This window comes from Gallinula chloropus, assembly GCF_964237585.1.
Source record: "Gallinula chloropus genome assembly, chromosome: 4".
Taxonomy (NCBI): Eukaryota; Metazoa; Chordata; class Aves; order Gruiformes; family Rallidae; genus Gallinula; species Gallinula chloropus.
The window spans coordinates 49,256,741-49,276,267 of record NC_140088.1 but is presented as its reverse complement, the minus strand read 5'-3'; the positions used below and the strand labels follow the sequence as shown (position 1 = coordinate 49,276,267).

The following is a 19,527-nucleotide window of genomic DNA, read 5'->3' as shown; positions in this document are numbered from 1 at the left end:
TTACTCAGGGATTCTTAATAAATGGTGATGCGATGCAAGAGTTTAGAAGTAACGTTTGATACAGTGTTTTGAAACTAGAATCCAAGTACAGTAAGCAGAACAGCTTTTAAAAATACTGCCTCATTTTTGTTCACAGGGATTAATCCTGATTTACATGGTTCAGAAGTGAGACCAAGGCTATAATGTTAAGTTTCATTTAGAGCATGACGAGGACTCTTAAGTCGTAATTCAAGGGTTACATGATTCTTTTTTATTTAAATGGAGTTTTTTGATGTTTCATTTAACAAGTATAATTTGATTAATTGGTCAGAACTCTGTATACAAAGGCAGAGAAATAGTATAATGGAAAAGCTGTCCTGAATTTGACACCAAGTAATGACCACTACTCATCTTAATGGGAATGATGAAAACTGATCTTAGGGAGTGTGATGATTACTGTTGCTATGTTCACTTCATTAGATTTTCTTCCTGGGTACATCTCCAAGCATTACATTGCTTTATTTGGAAACAAAACCCCTTCATCTTACTTTCTCTTACTTCAGAAGTTAGTGTTAGAAGAGTATGTCATCATTTGTATGCCACTTACAGCCCAAGTCGCTGCCCTGTCTGCAGCAGTTACATATATTGAATCTTCTACCCTCACGTTTTGATGATATTACAGAAAGTCGGGTTATTTCCAAAAGTGTGCAGTTCAGCTGTCCAGAGTGCATTGGAGCATGAGACAGCAAGACAGACAGACAGGATGCAGATGATCACACCTTAGTACCACTCAGAACTGAGGTATTTTAATTCTGATTCAGTACCTAAATTGTTATTTTCCATTTCCAGTTTGGTTAGCATAACAGCGTAACAGCTGCTAGAGGCCAATGCTAGCAAAAGCTGAATCTAAGCATTCACATGAACAAAAGGGTATTGCATATTGATATAGGGAATGCAAAAGCAGTGTGGATACAGAAAAAATCCGGAAGGCAAATTTGTTTAAACACTTGAGTTCCAGCAGAAACTGTTTGTTTCATCTTTTCTAATAAACTGTTTCCCTTTACATATTTTATTCCATTAGGATGCTGTTTTCCAGGATTGAGCTTTACCCAATACCTGTCAGTTTTTGGCAGTAGTTTCTATTTGTGATCCATAACATTTTCCAAACAACTGAGCACTGCATTTGGATTGCTGTATGCTACTACTTGTAAGTCTTTTTCATATAACAGGACACTGTTTTAATTTTCCTTCTGAATGGTCTTTTATTTCTTTCTTTCCTGTAGAACAACAAGCCTCCAAACCCACCGGCTTACATCTTTATGATTGATGTATCATACAGAAACATAAACAGTGGCCTAGTTAAACTCATATGTGAAGAATTGAAGACTCTGCTAGATAAGCTTCCAAGGTAAAGAAACATAGGCGTGCTTTGCCTCACTCACTGCTCTGCAGTTTTCCTGCAGCTTTGCATGTTTATAGATTTTTTAAAAAGCTATGGAAAATGCCAAAATGGACAGTGCAAGCATATTTGGGGTGATAGTAACCAAATGTTAATTTTAACACTGCTGGAAGTTGTTCAACTTTGATGTCTGGGCTTACTATAGAAATGGAAAGAATGTCATACTAATTGCACATGTAGCTTGCATTCTTTTCCTTTCCTGTAGTGAACTCTAGTGGCATTATCAGCTAAATCCCAGCTTGTAGTTTTGACTAGCTGTAGTTCTGTTTACTGCAGTGCTGCTTTTCTCATTAAACGGGGCAATATCAAAACCAGAATACTCAAGAGTGGCAAGTCTCTCTAAAGCCCAGAGCTGGTGCCTGTTATCTGTCACTCCTCGTGTTAATTTGCAAAACCTTGAAAGCTTCTTTCTGTGTTGTGAGACTTTTCTGTCCTGGTACGTGTCTGAGAGGAGAGAAAATCTTGTAAGCAACAAACATTTCATGAAATATAGCACATTTGCTTTGTCAGCATTAAACACACAGTAGTAAGTGTACGTTTGCTAGTAGTTTAACTACTACTGAGAAATGTTAATGATAGTCTATTATTTTAGTGTAGTGTAGCATAGTAGTATAGTTTTCATTAAATAATGCAGACATTATTGTTAAATGAGAGCAATAAAAGACTGAGAAATTAAGTAGACCAGATCAGGAAGGCATATAAAAGCACTGAAGAACATACAGAAAGAAACTGCATTCCGAATAACACACTTGCAGAGGGAGAACAGGCTTTCAAAATAGTAAGAGCAAAGTGAGGAAGGGTGGGAGAAGATACCCTTAAGATAATCTGGGATATGTTAAAAATCTTTTCTTGTGCATCCTGGGATCTCTGTGCATGAAAGAAATTCCAGTCCAGGGTGGGGGGTTAGTTTGTCTGATGTCCATTTAAGGTCATCTCTCAAGTACTTTGTCATTGAAGATTACACTGGAGACACAAGTGTTTGATATTATCCTGAACATATCTCAGAGCTTTCCATCGGGATTGGTCATGACTCTTGAGGATAATGAAAGGCCCCGAGTGCAGTAACAAAAAGCAGTTGGCAGCTTAGAAACACCAAGGCTTGAATAGGGAAAGTTGAGGAAAAATGAAAGCTAGTGTACCTACGTCACAAAAAAGACAAATTAATTCTTCTCCCCAGCATTCTGCAGAGATCTGCTGCTGCTGCTAAATAATGTGTTTGTAGGGACAGATTTTTCATGCCCACTGAAAAAAGCAATAAAAAAAATAAAGGGCAGGTCTTTCAGTTTCTTCAGACTCATCTGTTGTTTTTAAGAGATGTTAATTACTCTTTTTTAAACTAAGCCATTGCACCAAATTTTCTGGTGAAACTTCTGTTTTGATGCTGAGACACCAATGTCACTGTGTGCTCATGATCTGTTGTTGGAAAAGACACCTGCAAAAACTACTCTGCTGTTAACCCATGAAGTGAAAGCCCTGTGCTGAGAATCCAACCTGTGCTCCTGTCTTTACAAGGAAGGCCTTGGGGGTAGTAGCAGACCTGTCCCTGGGACAGAAAGGCTGTTTGTGTAAAGGTCGCTGCCTGGTAAGCCTGTGCCAGGGGCTGCAACGTGAGAAGCTGGAGGCAGCAGAGAGAGCATTAAGGTAGATGGCCTGGTGTAAGGAACTTTGTGTTTCTGTAGTCCCACAGCACAGCAGAAAATGTTACTTGCTTGCTTGAACTTTTAGAGCAGGCATTTTCAAACCCAGACCCCTGACTGTATTTAGAGAAGTACACAGAAAGGTGTTTATAGAATTTGTGCTTATAAGCTCAGAGAATCAGGTTAACTAACTGTGCAAATATGATTCTTAGGCGCATAGTTAAGAAAACCATTTGAATGAATTTCTCTATGTATGAGGCAGACATCTTACTCTGACAAAGAACTAGATACTGTATGAGCTACGTGGGGAATTGGCTGCTATGTTTTCATCTGATCTTTAAAGCTTGATTAAAGTAATTGGATGAAGCGTGGCACTACAGACTGCCACAGGGAAGAACAGTATCTGAAAAAAATGTCCCAAATACCTCCTGGGTAACAGATTTGGGACTACAGGCATGATGTGGGTGCTTCTCTTTGAAGTAGCAGAATGTTAATCATCATCGTTGTCCTCATCAAGCTCCTGAACACTCCCTGTTAATCATAGTCCTAAGAAAACAGTGTCTGGGTACTGGGAATGATTAGAAATTTAAATTCACAAATGATGTAAAAAAATTAGTAATTAAAACAGTTTTTTGGTTTTTTTTTAATAGGCTCGCCTTTTAGGGAAAAAACAGTAAACATAGGACTGAAAACCTGGTAAAGGTCTCACTAGTGCTGGTAATATTGCTGCTGCTAATGGCAGAGTGGGCGACTGCTTAGAGGCATTACCTCCACAAAGGCAGAGGCTGAGTCTGCTCCTTGTTGGGTTCCTGCAGGCACAGTTTGCCACAGCAGCTGACTAGCTTGGGTTGTTGGGAACTTTGGAGCAATAATGAGTAATTTCCAGTGTGTTCTGCATAATACACAGCTATGGAACATCACCCACCAAAGCCACCAGATGTTATTCAAGCCTAGTTACTGTTCTTACTAGGCATCAATCAATAGTGTCACTGAATTACAGTGTCATCTAAATAAAGGTGGTTATCTGATTGTATCTTGTAACTAATTGTCCTCTCTTTTCCATGTTTTGAGGATGACGTGGTTTATTCATTAACTGAGGAACCTTTGACTGCTTGGATGTGATGCAGAGTTGATGTAAATGTATTTTTAAAAAGTAAATAATACAGCAGTTGATTTTATCAGGCTGTTTTTATTTGGCTTAAGGCAAAGATTCAGGCCATTACCTCTGCTTGGTTGTTGTTTGCTTTGTTGCTCCTAGTACAGATAATGATCTGAAAGCAGCCTTGTATTTCAAAGGAATGCTTTTATTACAAGGTCAGATTTTCAGAATTGTAACCAGTTGGTTTTGGTTTTTTTCTTACAGAGAAGAGCAAGAAGAATCCTCATCAATTCGAGTTGGTTTTGTCACTTACAACAAGGTCCTCCACTTCTTTAATGTAAAAAGCAGTTTAGCTCAGCCTCAAATGATGGTGGTCTCAGACGTTGGAGAAGTTTTTGTTCCTTTGCTGGATGGTTTCCTTGTTAACTATCAGGAATCGCGATCTGTTGTCATCAAGTAAAGTATAATTATTCCATATGTGAATGAGATCTGAATGCTTATGATATGCATTATGCCTTTTAGCTAATTTGTGTTACTGTGTTTTGGGGGAACTTGAGTTTCTTGAAAAATTTTAGAAGCCTCGATGCCTCGAGCAGATGCCTCGAGTCATATATTTCCACCTTTGAGGCAAAGAAAAAGTGATACCAACAACCCTCCAGTGGTGAACTGGACAGCATATTTAAATGGCCAGGTGTAAACCATGGATCTTCAGCTGTGCTGCTTCAAAACTGGGCGAGGAAACTGCAGCTGTGTGTAGTGATGCATGTTCTTCCTTTTGGATGTATATGATGCACACCTGGATATGATCTAAGGACTCTTTAAGTCCGTACAACACACTGGAGCTCCATAATTTTCAGCTTTATGTTACCAGCTTTGAAATAATGCATCTCATAGAATAAAAAAAATATTTTGTTTTATTTTGGCTGGGACTTTCACATACAGAACAATCAAAATCCATGGGTCTTTTTAAATATAAATTTGCATGGAAAACATTTTCTGTGTGAAGACTTGATATGTTACAAGGTATGCCTGGGGATTATCCCAAATATGCTAACCAGTGGAGACACTGATCCTTTCGTCTCTTGCAGCTTGTTGGACCAGATTCCAGAGATGTTTGCAGATACTAATGAGAGCGAGACCATCTTTGCTCCTGTTATCCAGGCTGGCATGGAGGCACTAAAGGTGAGAATGTTCCTCTCAACAAGAGCTGCATTTCTTTAATAAGACTTGATAAGCTGCAGAAATTCTGTTTGCTAAAAGCTCTCCTACAAATCATGAAGGGAAGTTAGGAAAAAAAAGTCACTGATTGTTTCCAGCACTATTGTTCCATTATTCTGACAGTACATTTGAACTGCTTTAGTCACAATAAGAACATGGAGAAGCATAACATCTGTTTCCAGATTTTGCTTATTGAGGGAAGCCAGTCCCTAGAGTCCATTCCGCATGGAATGGATGTTTAGAAGAGGAGGAGCAGGGTTTGGTTTCTTGTTCAGCATTTGAGAGAAATCAAGTCTGTAGTTGCTGGAACGGGTGTTACTCTGTATGTTTGTAGTTACTCTGGATGTTTGTGCAGACATCCAGCCCTCGCACATGTGAAGGGCAGGAAAAGAGTCAGGATAAGAGATGACTTTACCTTGCCTGTTCTCCCACTTCTGCCGACTTCTTGTCCAAAATGCTATTTATGGGACAGGGAGTTGGAGGCTTCCGCTTAACAGACAAGTTCTCACAACTTGAATACAGCTGAAAATGAATCCACAGGTCAAGATGCATCCCCAGTTGCTTTCTCTATGTCCGGGACATCCCCTAAAGTGCTGACATTTCCATGGAGTGCTGCCAGTTAAAAGAATGCCACTATGGTTCACCACAAGATTTTTGGGGGCAGAAAACAGCCAGTGGTGTTTTAAGATAGTTGATTTATCTGTGAGCTGTGTAACAGTAAAATGTGGACTTTGAGTAGAATAAATGTGTTGAACTGAAAATACACAACATTTCTCAAATCTGTTTCTTAAATATTTGATACCTGTTTCCTTGTTGTTTATTCACACTGCCAGAAGGTCTGTGTGAAAAACATACCTTTGGTTACCGCTTCTATCAGAATGCTCTTCCCTAATCCTGGAGTTCTACAAAACAAACTTAAGGGCCATAACTGTAAATTTCCTTTGATGTTGGCTAGAAAAGAAAGCAGCTCTTCATTGAGGTTTTTTTTTATTTAGGTCAGTATTTTAAAGTTATAATTTGTAAGGTTTTTCATTGTGAATTATAGCTACACATATATCTGTGCTCAAGACAATACTTGTCTAAAAAGAAAAAAATGGATTGTGTTCCTATTTGAGATGAATTTTAATACACTTTTAGAAACTATATACATTTTAGACAATTTGTCAAAAATTCCTGATGCCTATCTTGACAAATAAGTGTTTGGTAAGTCTTTCAGTCTTCATCAGGATGCTTCTTAAAAGGAATTGAAGAAATTGGCGTTTGTGACTAAAAGTAACTATGCTTGAAGTACTAGGGGTGAAATTTCAGCTGTATTAAAAGTTAAGATACTGCCTTACAATTGCATTTCAGCCATGGAAAATAGATTTCCAGTTTACCCAGAAGGATGCCATAGCTTGTTTTGTAATGTGGCACATCTTTAGTTGGTGAACATCTTAAGATCTGGAGGAGAAAGAGTACCAAAGCCGATTTGTGTCTGCGGTCTTGGGTATTGCAGTTTTAACCTGGATGTGCTGTTCAGGCCAAGTCAGGAAAAGAACAAAGCCCTCTTTCCTCCTTCCTTCCCTTCATTTTCACTCAGCTGCTTCAAGAATTGAAAATGTCAGATTTGCTTATTAGTTTTAATTTAATTTTCTTTAACTTCTGTTTGGCCCTGATGTGGTCAGACAGCTGGGCTGGATCATCCTTGTAGATGCCTTCCAACTGCAGTACTCTATTCTGTTTGTTCCTATTACCTGTCTCAATAGTAACGTTTTTTTCCTAACTTTAGTGGAAAAGCTTGTTAATAGTTCAAAGATGCCTGCAGTACTGCTGTACCCTGGATTCCAGGGCTTTGGAGCTTGTCATCTCAGTAAATACCATGTTCTCATTAGAGTTCAAAGTAAGAATAGGAAACTTGAATAAAACTGATAGTTACGCCATTTCTGAGTTACAGGAGGAAATGTTCAGCACAAAGTTTGATCCTCCTGCCTTTTAATGTGGATTTGAATGTGGAATCTGGAATGTAATTGTCACTTCATCTGTAAAAAAATGTAGTGAGCACGTAGTATGCCTGAAATGAAAGAAATGCTATTTCTGTTGAATTACATTTCCTTTTAATTTTATCCAATTTAGTATTTGTACTTTTGATACTACTTGTATAAAGCTGGTATCCAATTGGAAGGTCTCCATGAGAGGTTTGTCCATCAGGATTTTAGACTGATGTAGAAATTACCATAACAATGCATCAGCCAACATACCTGTGTGCTAGACTTAAGTTCTTGTTTCAGGACTTCCATCAAGTTTTGAGTCTCTAAATGAATTATTTAGCTCTGAGGAACTTGCAGAAAGTTTACCCTGTTCTCTGAAGTACCACAGTGTATGAAAATTAGGCTGTTTTATCTTAGCAGTAATAAATATGCCAATATGGTGTCTTTGAAACAGGCTGCAGAATGTGCTGGAAAATTGTTTATCTTCCATTCTTCACTGCCAACTGCGGAAGCACCAGGGAAGCTGAGAAACAGAGATGACAAAAAACTGCTCAATACAGATAAAGAAAAGGTACTTTCCACTCTGAGTTAACAAGGGACTGCTATTATGCTGAATTTCTCTAATAGAGTCTTGATCTCTCTTCATTTATTTTCTTGTACAAAGACATGCTGTTTAATTACATAATATGCCCATTCTCACTGTGCCCTGGTTATGTAGGGAGATTGATACTGGCCGCACAGGAACACCAAAGTCAAACTACAGTAGAGCATTATGGAGAAAACCCCCCAGCAGCAAAGAATTCAACCCCTCAAGACTCTGCTACCTGCCTGTGTAGCCATTTAGTTCTCCAAGCACGTACTGAGTTGGTTCCCTGCATATGAATGTATGGACAGGGGCAACGTGTTTTTAATCAAACCCACGCTCACTTAGAACTTCACTTCTTTTTCTTCGTTGGATTGTGAATGGCTACCAACAGTATCTAATTTTATGTTGCTTTTTTAATTCTCTGCAGACACTCTTCCAGCCCCAGGTTAATTCTTATGAGGCCTTAGCCAGGGATTGTGTGGCTAACGGCTGCTGCGTGAATTTGTTCCTCTTCCCAAATCAGTATGTGGACGTAGCCTCCATGGGTCTTGTCACAATGCACACTGGAGGAACGCTCTACAAGTACAACAACTTCCAGGTAAGCGATGCGGGTGTCCTCCTTTTCAGAGAGTAACACTGGTGGTTGGTTGTTTCTCTTTTCATCTCAACATGAGCTTTGACATTTAGCATAAAAGTAGAGTCACTCCAGACTGATAGATATTCAAAGTTAGAAGTGACAGATCAGGCTCAAATACAGATCTTGAAACTGTATTGTATCTTAAATCAACTTTAAATATGCTGCTTTCTGAGCACATTTACTCCAGTATATACAGATAAAAACGTTTATTATGATAAAGACCCCCAGGACAGCTGTAACACTCTCCAGGGAGTAGAGACCAAGTAAGCAATGGTTCTCTGTAATCTTATGGCTGTGCCTTAAAATCCCAACTGGGATGCAGAGGTAAACATAAATCGGATGGAAGAGACATTTGGGACGTCCAAGCCCAGTGATGAATCGGTGGACACTTGCATATAATGAAACAGCAAACAACATTGTTTAGAGGAAACGGGATGTTAAGTGTGAAGAGACGTGATTTGCTGGGGGGTGGGGGGGCAGTGTCAGAGGTTGTGTGTCTGTATGTTGCTGCCACCGCGTGGTGAACGGCAGCTGTTGCTTTGCCTTTCTAGCTCGATGCTGACAGCCCACAGTTCTTAAGTGACCTCAGGAAGGATGTAGAAAAAAAGGCCGGATTTGATGCCATAATGAGGGTTCGGACAAGTACAGGTAACGGTATCCGGTGGGAATGGAAAGAGCCCATTAACACTTACAGCAATATGTAATTTTAAATAGTACAGAGCTGTAGAGACCGCTTGTCAGATCAGGCTGATGCTGCAACCTTCAATATGACAACCACTGATAAAATGCATGAGTGCCCTTCCTGGGGGTGTCCCCATAACAACTTTCAGATCTGACTGAGGCTTCTGATCATTAGGCAGGTGTCTTGCATTGCAAGTACTGGTGCTGCGGGGCACTTGCTCCTTCATTGCCATGTTCCGAATGACGTCACTGTGTCTCCTTCTCAAGCATTCATTCTTACCTCGAGTGCCGGTTTTGGATAGACATACCTGCAGAGTGGCCAAGTCAACAGGGCAAAAGGCTCTGGGTGGTCTCAGAGGCACAGCCCAGCTTCATGGCCCACCAACTCTTCCCTCTCGCCCAACTGTCAAACAGTGCCATTGGCAAGGGGAGCTGGTGGGAGCTCCTGAGGCTGCAAATCCCTGAGGGAAAATGGTTCCTGTTTCAATAAGCAAAATTGACTGACCATAAAAAGTCAAGTCACAAAATACACGCTTTTGCTTGCTGTTTCTAAAATGAGGACACTTTTGTTTTAATCTGGCTGTAGGCTTCAGGGCTACCGACTTCCTTGGTGCTATTTACATGAACAACACCACGGATGTAGAGATGGCAGCAGTTGACTGTGACAAGGCAGTGACAGTGGAGTTCAAACATGATGACAAACTGAATGAAGACACTGGAGCCTTAATTCAGGTAAAAAAAAAAACCCTTCCTTAATGACATGTAATGTCAGCAAGAACAACTGCAGCCGTAACAGAAAAGAAGATATAGTGTAGGGCTGATGGGAGCAAGGCACAGCTTGCACAGACTCTGGTGACATACAACTAATAGAAAATGGTTTTAACTAGCCAAAGGTTTCATCTTACTCAAAAGCACAAACTCCTGCATGGGAGGCAGTTGGGCATGAAGGTTGGAATGCCCCTCAGTGTGTGTCTTTAACCACTGGTACCTGCATGTGTTGTTCAGGGATTCCAAAATGCTTTTAACACGTGCTGAAACCTCCACAGCTACTGTTTTCTCCATTTCACTAAGTTTATTTATTTATTACTACTTATATGGGACCTGTTGCTGCTGTGGCGTTCCTTGAGACATCTCTTTTCAAGAGCAGCTCCCTGTGGCCAGAGGTCACTTCCAGCCCTACGGACTGCTCAGGAGTCACCAGAAATGGTACCTATGCAGTGAACTGTCAGGTGGCTGCCCTGCTCCCTCAGGCTCTTTCCCATGCCACTGGAGTGTGGGAAGCCCCACAGCACTCACCTGCGGAATTTGCCTCCTGAATGTGGAGCTTCCTTCCTGCCTACCCTGGAAACAGCAGGCTGTCCCAACCCAAAGCCAGCTGTTTGTGCCCTGCCTTAGTTGGGACCTCAGTAACAGCTCCTGGAAATGCCACTTGGGCAGGAATTGCCAGCAGATTTGTGATGCATCTCATGAGGAACGGGTGTATCCCAGCTTTGAACCTGGGAGGTTCATAGAGAATGGGAGGTTGTTGGTTGTATTCTAGATGTGAAGTCATGACCTTTTTCTTGTTTAAGGTTTTAAACTCCAGCTTTGGAATTATCTGAACTTTTTATATGTTCTGCTTGGCTTTCAGCTTGCCCCTATAAATACATTTCATAGGTCAGCAGTTAATCCCTGTGTCAGTGCCACACTATTGACCATGCAGTTTGGTACATCTGATGTCTTCCCAAAGCCATGATGCAGCAGTGACAGGGATGTATGTGCATTTACAGCTCCTTCCTCTGAACGACACTTGTGGAAACATGTCATGTAAGGCAGGCCATGGCACATTGGAGCCTGTGATTGTCCTGGAGGGTTTGGATCTTACGTGATATTGAAGTATCAATATATTGAGGTAGAATTCGAGTCAAAAGGAAATTCTTAAATTCCACCCCCAATTTTTAATATCTAAGCCCATGATAGAGGTGGGATACATGGGTTAACAGGACCTCCTTTCACTTCATGAGCAACTTGCTCATGCAAAAAGACCCACCTAACTTTTCATGAACAGCAAGTTTTTCTGTGACAACGTGACTGCCAAAGTACTTCTGAGCAAGCTTCTTATCTCGGGTGTGGTGGCTTTGGATACATGTATTTGAACAGTTCAAATAGTACACAGTTACAAAGCCTGAGTCTTTTGTGTCCAGATACTATTGGTGAGAGTAACAAGCCTTCCAGTCAATCATATAACTATTTTTTTATAACTGCAAGATTAGTAACTTTTTATAATGCCTAATAGACTTCCATAACATGCACAGGTGTGGTCGTCCTGTAGATGACAGCAGCACTGCCAGTCTAGGCTGTCCTCAGGAGTCCTCCTACACCTTTTACACACAGAGTAGGTGGCTCTTGCATGATGGAAGCTTTTTGTTTTAAAATAAAAATAAAGGATAACTTGCTCCTCTGTTGCAGTGCGCTGTCCTTTACACATCAATAAGCGGGCAAAGACGGCTTCGCATACACAATATAGGTTTAAATTGCAGCTCCCAGTTAGCTGATATCTACAAGACCTGTGAGACAGATGCACTCATCAATTTCTTTGCTAAATCAGGTAAAGTTCTAACAGACCAATTTTGTTTTGTTTTGCTTTTTTTTACTTTGGGTGGAAGGGGAAGGTAAGGGAGCTGAGGTGATGATCTGTGAGAGACCATGTTTTGTAACGTGCTGCTTTGAGCCTGAGAAGCTCTTAAAGTATTGTAAAACTGAGAAGACAAATAGATGACATCTTTTGTGGCAGTACAGCTAAACATAATGCTTGTAAAGCAAGCCAGAAACATGGAATGCTTAAAACTGTATAGGCACAGTAGTGGGAAATGGACACTGTATCCTAGTGTTGGAGGTTTAGGGGGGGGGGACTGTTGCTCTGCAGAGATAAGTAAACCTCCTCTGAGATGCTCTATGTAAGAGAGACTAAAAACCAGCCACAGGCCTCAAGTTGGTAGAACTAGAAGCTGGCAGAATACAGACACTTTAGAGTGCGTGTCCATCTTAAGGATGTTCTTTTATCCTTCTCTGCTTGTAGCTTTTAAAGCCATTCTAAGCCAACCACTGAAGGCGGTCAGAGAGATCCTGGTGAGTCAGACAGCTCACATGCTGGCGTGTTACAGGAAGAACTGTGCCAGCCCGTCGGCAGTAAGCCAGGTAAAGCCCATCCGAACTCGGTGCTCCCCCAGCCAGGCTTTGCAGCAGGTGAACGACCACCCCTGCCACAGCAGCACTGCCAGAAAAGAACATTTCAGGACAGACTTTTCCTGTTCTTTCAAATATAATTAATGACACATGGGACTCAATGGAGCGATTACAGCACGTGGAGGCTGTTGTTCTGGAACAAATGGCAGTGCCAGTCGAGGAAACTGATGATCATAGTCACACATAGGAACTTACTCAGCCTTTTCTTCCTTCTGGAAATTTTGCTGACTCACAAAGCATTATTGTCTTTATTGCCAGCCCAGCTCATTCTTTTATATATTCAGCACATTTGGGGAGGGCTAACTGAACCAGCAGGGAGGTGTTTCCAAATCCTTTTAGCCAGTTTCAAACAAACACCCAAAGATGGCTGAATTAAATCCAAGTCCTGTAACCATTTTAATTTAACTTCTATTTTTCTTGCCACTCTGAAAGTTATTTCCCCATCTCGTTCAGATTTTGAGACACTTTCAGATAGCAGGAATGATTGGCTGACACTTCTTGGGATGACATTTGGCAATTTGGGTTTAGATCCAGTTCCTGTAATCTCCTTTACTGTATTCTCCAATTATTTCTTCTCCTTGAAGTAACACACAGTTAGGATGTGCTGATAATTCTAATCTGTATGACTGATTTAAAATTCAATGGCCCAGTAAAAGGAGCAGTTGTTTCTTTTAATGTTTTCATGCTTATGTCCAGGTGATTCAACTTAGAGAAGGCCAGAGGCTTTTATGTACCAAGCAATGTTTCCAGTAATCAAAAGCCTGGGCAAGGAATTGTTTCATGTTAGTGAGGACCAGAGATGTTAAGAGACACTACCAGAGATGCTTAGGTGAACCTTCACTTCCCTCCTAAATTGTTCAGAGACAAACAACCCACTTTTCCTATGTGACTTCCTTTTCATTTAGTACCTAAAAATGAGTGTGGGTTACAGGGAGATGATGGCTTGTGAGATGACTACTCTCTATCGGGCAAGTAATTACTGTGGGATTTTTTACACGTATTAACCACTCAGAGCTGTCACATCTAGTTTGAAACAGTCCATAATGTTTCTCGTTTGGTATTTTTTCCTCTTTGACCAAAGAAACATAAATGTTGGGAAGTCCAGATCTCATTCCCCAGGCTGTACTAAGTAACATGTGTTTCTGCCTCTCAGCTCATCCTTCCAGATGCGATGAAGGTGCTGCCAGTGTACATGAACTGTCTGTTGAAGAGCTGCGTGCTAGTTGGCAGACCAGAAATCCCAACTGACGAGCGAGCCTACCATCGGCAGCTGGTCATGGCCATGGGGGTGGCTGACACTCAGTTGTTGTTCTATCCCCGTCTTCTGCCAATTGTGAGTCTGCTGGTGACGAGTCTTCTCCTTGTGTGGACGCTCTGGTTGTGTAACGCTGCAGGCGGAGAGCAGCTCTCTGCTGGGGCAGGGGCGTGGTGCAGTGATTGGGGTGCTAGTTGCACTGGAGTGAGGAGGGAGGGTAGAAGCTCTAGTTCAGTGGGAAACGGAAAGAACATGGATCAGGAATTTCTGTACTTACAGCAGGGTTTTTTCCCGGGCTAGTGAAAGATGCCAGCTTACTAAAAATCACTGAGTAAAGCATCACCTCACTTACAGCAGGTCTTCCTTTGCACACCATGCACTGACTGAAAAGGGGTTGATTTCCGATTCCTCTAATCCAGAAAGGAACCATTAAAACACTGTAAACCCTTCACTGGTTATTTTTCAGTGTGTAACTACAGTTTTCCTCACCCAGAAGGCACCAGGTCTACAACTCTTGCATATTTTTGCCCCACAGCACAGCCTGGATCTGAAGAGTGATGCTGTGCCAGCTGCTGTCCGCTGCTCTGAGGAGCGTCTCTCAGAAGGAGGGGCTTTCCTCTTGGCCAACGGGCTGAGTATGTTCCTGTGGCTGGGAGTTAGCACACCTCCAGAACTCATCCAGGGGCTTTTCAACGTGCCATCCTTTGCACACATCAGCACAGAGGCTGTAAGTAGCTGGAGACTAGCTCCTTTCAGAATGCATGCTGATCAGAGAAGTGAGATGGCTTTTCATCGCTCAATTAAAAGCCGTAATGGGACCAGCAGAAGGTGTTGCAACACCAGAAGTATATTAATTTATGTTAGGAAGTACTTACAGGAGAGAAGCTTTCACACCATTTTCCAACCTGCTTAAGCTTTCAGTAGAACTTTAACAGCTGCAATAGGGAAATTGGAACAATCATGTTTCTCTTGATCAGCTGTTTAAAAACTGAGAAATGGCTTAGGCAGAGGAGTCCTTAAGATGAGAGACATTTTTGTGAAGGAGCTGGTATGTCCCAGTTTAGAATGAAATCCAAAGTAAATGTGTATCGTACATTTCAGCAGCTAGTTGTGTGTGAACTTGTAAGAGGTGTGACTGGCCTGTGACCACCTGCCATACTTTTGCTCCAACAGACATCGCTGCCCACCCTGGACAACCCCTTTTCTAAGAAATTCAAGTCCATAGTGGAGCACATCCAGAGCCAAACGCCCTACACCATGAAGGTAACTGCCTCTGACAAAGCTTCCAGCAGCTGTAAAAGGGCGTTTTTCTGTATGTGAGTTCCTGCATGCAGTACAAGCACAATGTGTTTGTAACTACAGCTACTGAACTGTGGAGACAGTCTAATTTGTGGGTTCCCCCACACACACACAACAGCATACAGTTACTAGATATGGGGAAACTGTACAGCTACTTGTATCCTAAAAAAAAATACGTGTCTCTCCTCTTTTCAGCTGATGATAGTGAAACAACGGGAGCAGCCGGAGATGCTTTTCCGACAGTTCCTAGCAGAAGACAAGAGTATTTATGGAGGTGCTTCTTATGTGGATTTCTTGTGCTGTGTTCACAAGGAGATTTGCCAGCTGCTCAGTTAAGGAGCGGACGTGCGTATGATGTATCAGTTACCTTCTGATTTTGCAAAGGGGACAGGCATTGGTGCCTGAAGGCCAGCCCACAGCGCTGCTGTACCCAGGCGTTCTGCTGCGCTTTAGGGAACCTTCTCTGCTCTTTTTGTAGTTTCATTTCACACGACCTCTCACCCAGTATTTAGCTTACTTGCTAAGCTGTAGAATAGGAAGTTCTGCACTCAGGTATGAATCTTCTGGGAGTCCCGACTCTCTCTCTAATTGAATTGCCAGATTTCAAACTGTCAGTGCTTAAGAGCATATGGCATGCATTTACTAAAATATAATGTAGAACACTCTAGTTACTTCTTTTGCTAGTCCTAAGTTGTATGAGAGCCAGGAAAGATGCTAAAAATCTATACATAGGTGAGGAAAAAAATACAAACCAGTGCTTTTTTTTCAAGTGAGGGCATAGAGTTGAATCAGATTTGCAGTAATCATGTAGTTCAGTTTGAGTACTTCATCCTTTGTGTAAAGCTAGGCTCTACAAACCACCCCCGTGTTCCTGGAAGGGATGAGCATTACTTCCTACAGACGCAGAACTCTGGGTCACCTTCCACGCCCGTGCTTATCCAGGACACAGAAACTCCTCAGTTTATAACGGGACTTAAGCATAACAACAATGGACCACAAGACGACCAGTCATCAGACAATCCCTTTGACACATTTGGCAGTTAATGCCTCACTGTCATGGTAAAATTCTTTAGTCTTAAGGGCAGCAATTAATTCAGCGTGTTATTTAATTGCACTTTGGAAACTGAACACATTTGGTTTTGTTTCTTTGGTAACTGGAATATTCCCAATGCAACTTAGATAACCTGTCCCTCAGAGTTTCAGAACACACATTAACCAAAGGCAGTTTGTGGTGCTATAAAGAGAAGGCCTCTTGTTGCATAACAGTTTTGTTACAGCAACCTCTTCTCATGTGACTGATTTACTAAACAGTCACTGCTTTGAAAATTAAGCCTCTGCTAATATTGATATTTAAGGTAGAATTAGAAAGCCAGATTCTTTGGAAGAGCTGTTTACCTTAGATACGGCATCAGTCTCTGTTTGTAGGACCAATGCCTCTGCATGTGAGGTCTGAACTTCTCCGAACTTGAAGAGTTGTTGTTACAAAAAAATCCGTGTTCTAAAGCAAGCAAAAAAACCCATTAAAAAGTAAGGGTAAGTGTTGGGCCTCATAAAAAAGTGCCTTGAAACATGTAACACGTTACTAAGTGTTAATCATCAATATCCAAGATAAACAGGCCAAGGTGCGTGGGTTTTGTTTGACAGTTTACCAAAAGGTGTATTCTTGTGCTTTGACTGAGCACTCCAGAAGTAAGTGACTGTCTTACAGAAGGAGCCTCAGACTGACTCCAGCTGTGATGGAAAGCACCTCTTAGCTGGAGACATTGCCCTGTAAAAAGTATTTGTTGCCATTCCAAATTCATATATTTTGTAAAGTAACACCTGCAACTCTATGTGTAAAGAGATAAGCAATTATTAAATATAATCATTGTGTGTGTTTATTCTTTCATATACCAAGATTTTGTGTCTTCAGCTTGTGCCCAAAGCTCTCCACCACATCTTAGAACTACTCCTGTACGGCATAAACAATGCTGTGCATCCAACAGTGAGCACAGACCACCCGAGGTCACCCTCTCCTACTCTGACTTTAAAGAATCACAGAATAACAAGGTTGGAAGAGACCTTTGAAGATCATCAACCATTCCCATCCTATGCTAAACCATATCCCTAAGTACCTCATCTACCCTTTCTTTGAACACATCCAGGGATGGTGACTCAACCACCACCCTGGGCAGCCTGTTCCAGGCCCTTACAACTCTTTCAGTAAAAAATTTTTTTCTAATATCCAATCTGACCCTGCCCTGGCACAGCTTCATGCCATTTCCCCTTGTTCTATCTCCTGTCACCTGGCTGAAGAGACCATTGCCCACCTCTCCACAACCTCCCTTCAGGTAGTTGTAGGTGGTGATAAGGTCTCCCCTCAGCCTCCTCTTCTCCAGCCTAAACATCCCCAGTTCCCTCAGCTGCTCCTCACATGAATTGCACTCCAGCCCCTTCACCAGCCTGGTTGCCCTTCTCTGGACTCACTCAAGGACCTTGATTTCCTTCCTATGGTGAGGAGCCCGAATTGGACGCAGCACTCAAGGTACAGCCTCACCAACGCCGAGTACAGGGGCACAATTATTTCCCTAGACCTACTGGCCACACTGTTTCTGATACAAGCCAGGATGCCATTGGCCTTCTTGACTGCCTGGGCACACTGCTGGCTCATATGCAGCCTGCAGTCAGCCAACGCCCCCAGGTCCTTCTCTGCCTGACAGCTCTCCAGCCAGTCTCCCCCAAGCCTGTAGCACTGCATGGGGTTGTTATGTCCCATGTGCAGCACTCTACATTTGGCCTTGTTAAACTTCATCCCATTGGTCTCAGCCCATTGGTCCAGTCTGTTCAGATCCCTCTGAAGAGCCTCCCTACCCTCAGGCAGATCAGCACTTCCTCCTAGTTTAGTGTCATCTGCAAACTTACTGGGGGAACATTCAATCCCTTCATCCAGGCCATTGATAAAGATGTTGAACAGAACTGGACCCAGGACTGAGCCCTGGGGGATGCCACTCGTGACAGGCCTCCAGCGGGATTTGGTTCCATTCACCACCACCCTTTGGGCCCATCCAGTCAGTTTTTAACCCAGCTGAGGATCCACCTGTCAAGGCCAGTGGCAGCCAGTTTCTCAGTCAGAATGCTGTGAGAAACCATGTCAAATCCATTAAGCGAGTCACCTTGTCATAGGAGGTGATGAGGTTAGTTTGACAGGATCTACCTTTTGCAAACCCATGTTGACGAGGCACACAGGTGCTGTGCAGAACAAAACTGTAGTGGGACAACTCAGCCGTACAGTATCCTTTCATGTAACAGTTAATTTTGCCTCCATTAAAGACATCAGAATGGCAACTAGCACAGAGATAGAGCAGCTCTTGCAGCAACCATTCAACTCAGGTTCCCTGTAGTTCGGCCTTCCTGCATCTCCTTTTTCCTTTTTAACTGCTGCAATAAATACACTCAAACCTACTTCATGTGTCACCACAGAACTTACCTGCTGCTCACTTCTTCACCCACGAGAACGGCCCAGTTAGTTAGGAACAGGATTAGTAAACACTCTTCCATGTTATTGAGCTGACCTTCATCCCATTCCACTGGGCAGTTTCTACTGCATCAAGAAAGTTGCCACCAACTGTGGAAGGAGGAATCATTTTTTTTCTGCTATACAGAGAAACAGCAGCTCTGGGGCTTTCGGTTAACTCACTGTATCCTTAAATAGCCACGTTCAAGAAACAAGCCTTAAAGCTGTTTTCAATGTGAAGGGCTTGAGGTGATGATTTGTTCTTTTCTAGAGCACAGTCTGCATATTCCCATCCCTGCCAAGGGTTTTAAAACATCTGAGTGGTCTAAATTTAATCCCTTAATACCACTTTGCTTTCACTGTCAGATCACACTTGTTCTTTAGCTTGCAGCCTAAATCACACTCCTGAATTCACCATCTACAAACATATGCAGGGAGCCTGAGGTCATGACACTGCATTGGGGAAGAACCTCAGCCACCCCCATCCCTTCAAAGCCAAAAGCTAAGACACCCCCAGTATCAACATCCCCAATTGCCAACTCCTTCACTTAATTCCTATAGGGTGTAAGATACTCAATGTACTGTAAGCCTCTTAGAGAATGGGAAGACATGACAAGATCTAGACTGGAACTCCAAATCAGACTGGTGCCATTACGCACTTAATACAAGTGGAGATGAAGCAGCATGTTAGGCTTCTTAGTGTCAAGGACAGCATGCTGAAATTACAGTGTCTTTTGCTTGGGGTGAATTAAATATTCATCAGTTCACTGATTACAAGCCTTTATCCTCCTCCTGCAGTTGAAGCATTACAACTGAGACATTAATTGACAACCAGTAAGGAAATTAAAAGCTTTTCATCTGTAGACACCACTTCAGCCACAGCCCAAATCCACAGTGATTAAAAAATGCCCAGATTTTTTGCTGTATGATGGGGAGGGGGTGGGTGTGCAGGCAGAAGGGGCAGAAGCATCATCTCCACTTTTAAGCATGAG

General features: G+C 42.2%; 1 protein-coding gene across 1 annotated transcript in view; it reads left to right on the top strand.

Moving 5' to 3' along the window:
- SEC24D (SEC24 homolog D, COPII coat complex component) overlaps positions 1-15,378 on the top strand; it is a gene marked incomplete at its 3' end in the record, with an annotated part of 55,572 nt that extends 40,194 nt beyond the window's left edge. The window contains exons 11-23 of the mRNA XM_084263707.1: positions 1,263-1,387; positions 4,439-4,630; positions 5,263-5,356; positions 7,814-7,930; positions 8,373-8,543; positions 9,134-9,230; positions 9,850-9,995; positions 11,712-11,850; positions 12,322-12,440; positions 13,642-13,821; positions 14,279-14,470; positions 14,917-15,006; positions 15,238-15,378. Coding sequence (XP_084119833.1) covers positions 1,263-1,387; positions 4,439-4,630; positions 5,263-5,356; positions 7,814-7,930; positions 8,373-8,543; positions 9,134-9,230; positions 9,850-9,995; positions 11,712-11,850; positions 12,322-12,440; positions 13,642-13,821; positions 14,279-14,470; positions 14,917-15,006; positions 15,238-15,378 — 1,803 coding nt within the window. The remainder of the gene's footprint in view (positions 1-1,262; positions 1,388-4,438; positions 4,631-5,262; positions 5,357-7,813; positions 7,931-8,372; positions 8,544-9,133; positions 9,231-9,849; positions 9,996-11,711; positions 11,851-12,321; positions 12,441-13,641; positions 13,822-14,278; positions 14,471-14,916; positions 15,007-15,237) is intronic.
- Between the last annotated feature and the right edge of the window lie 4,149 nt (positions 15,379-19,527).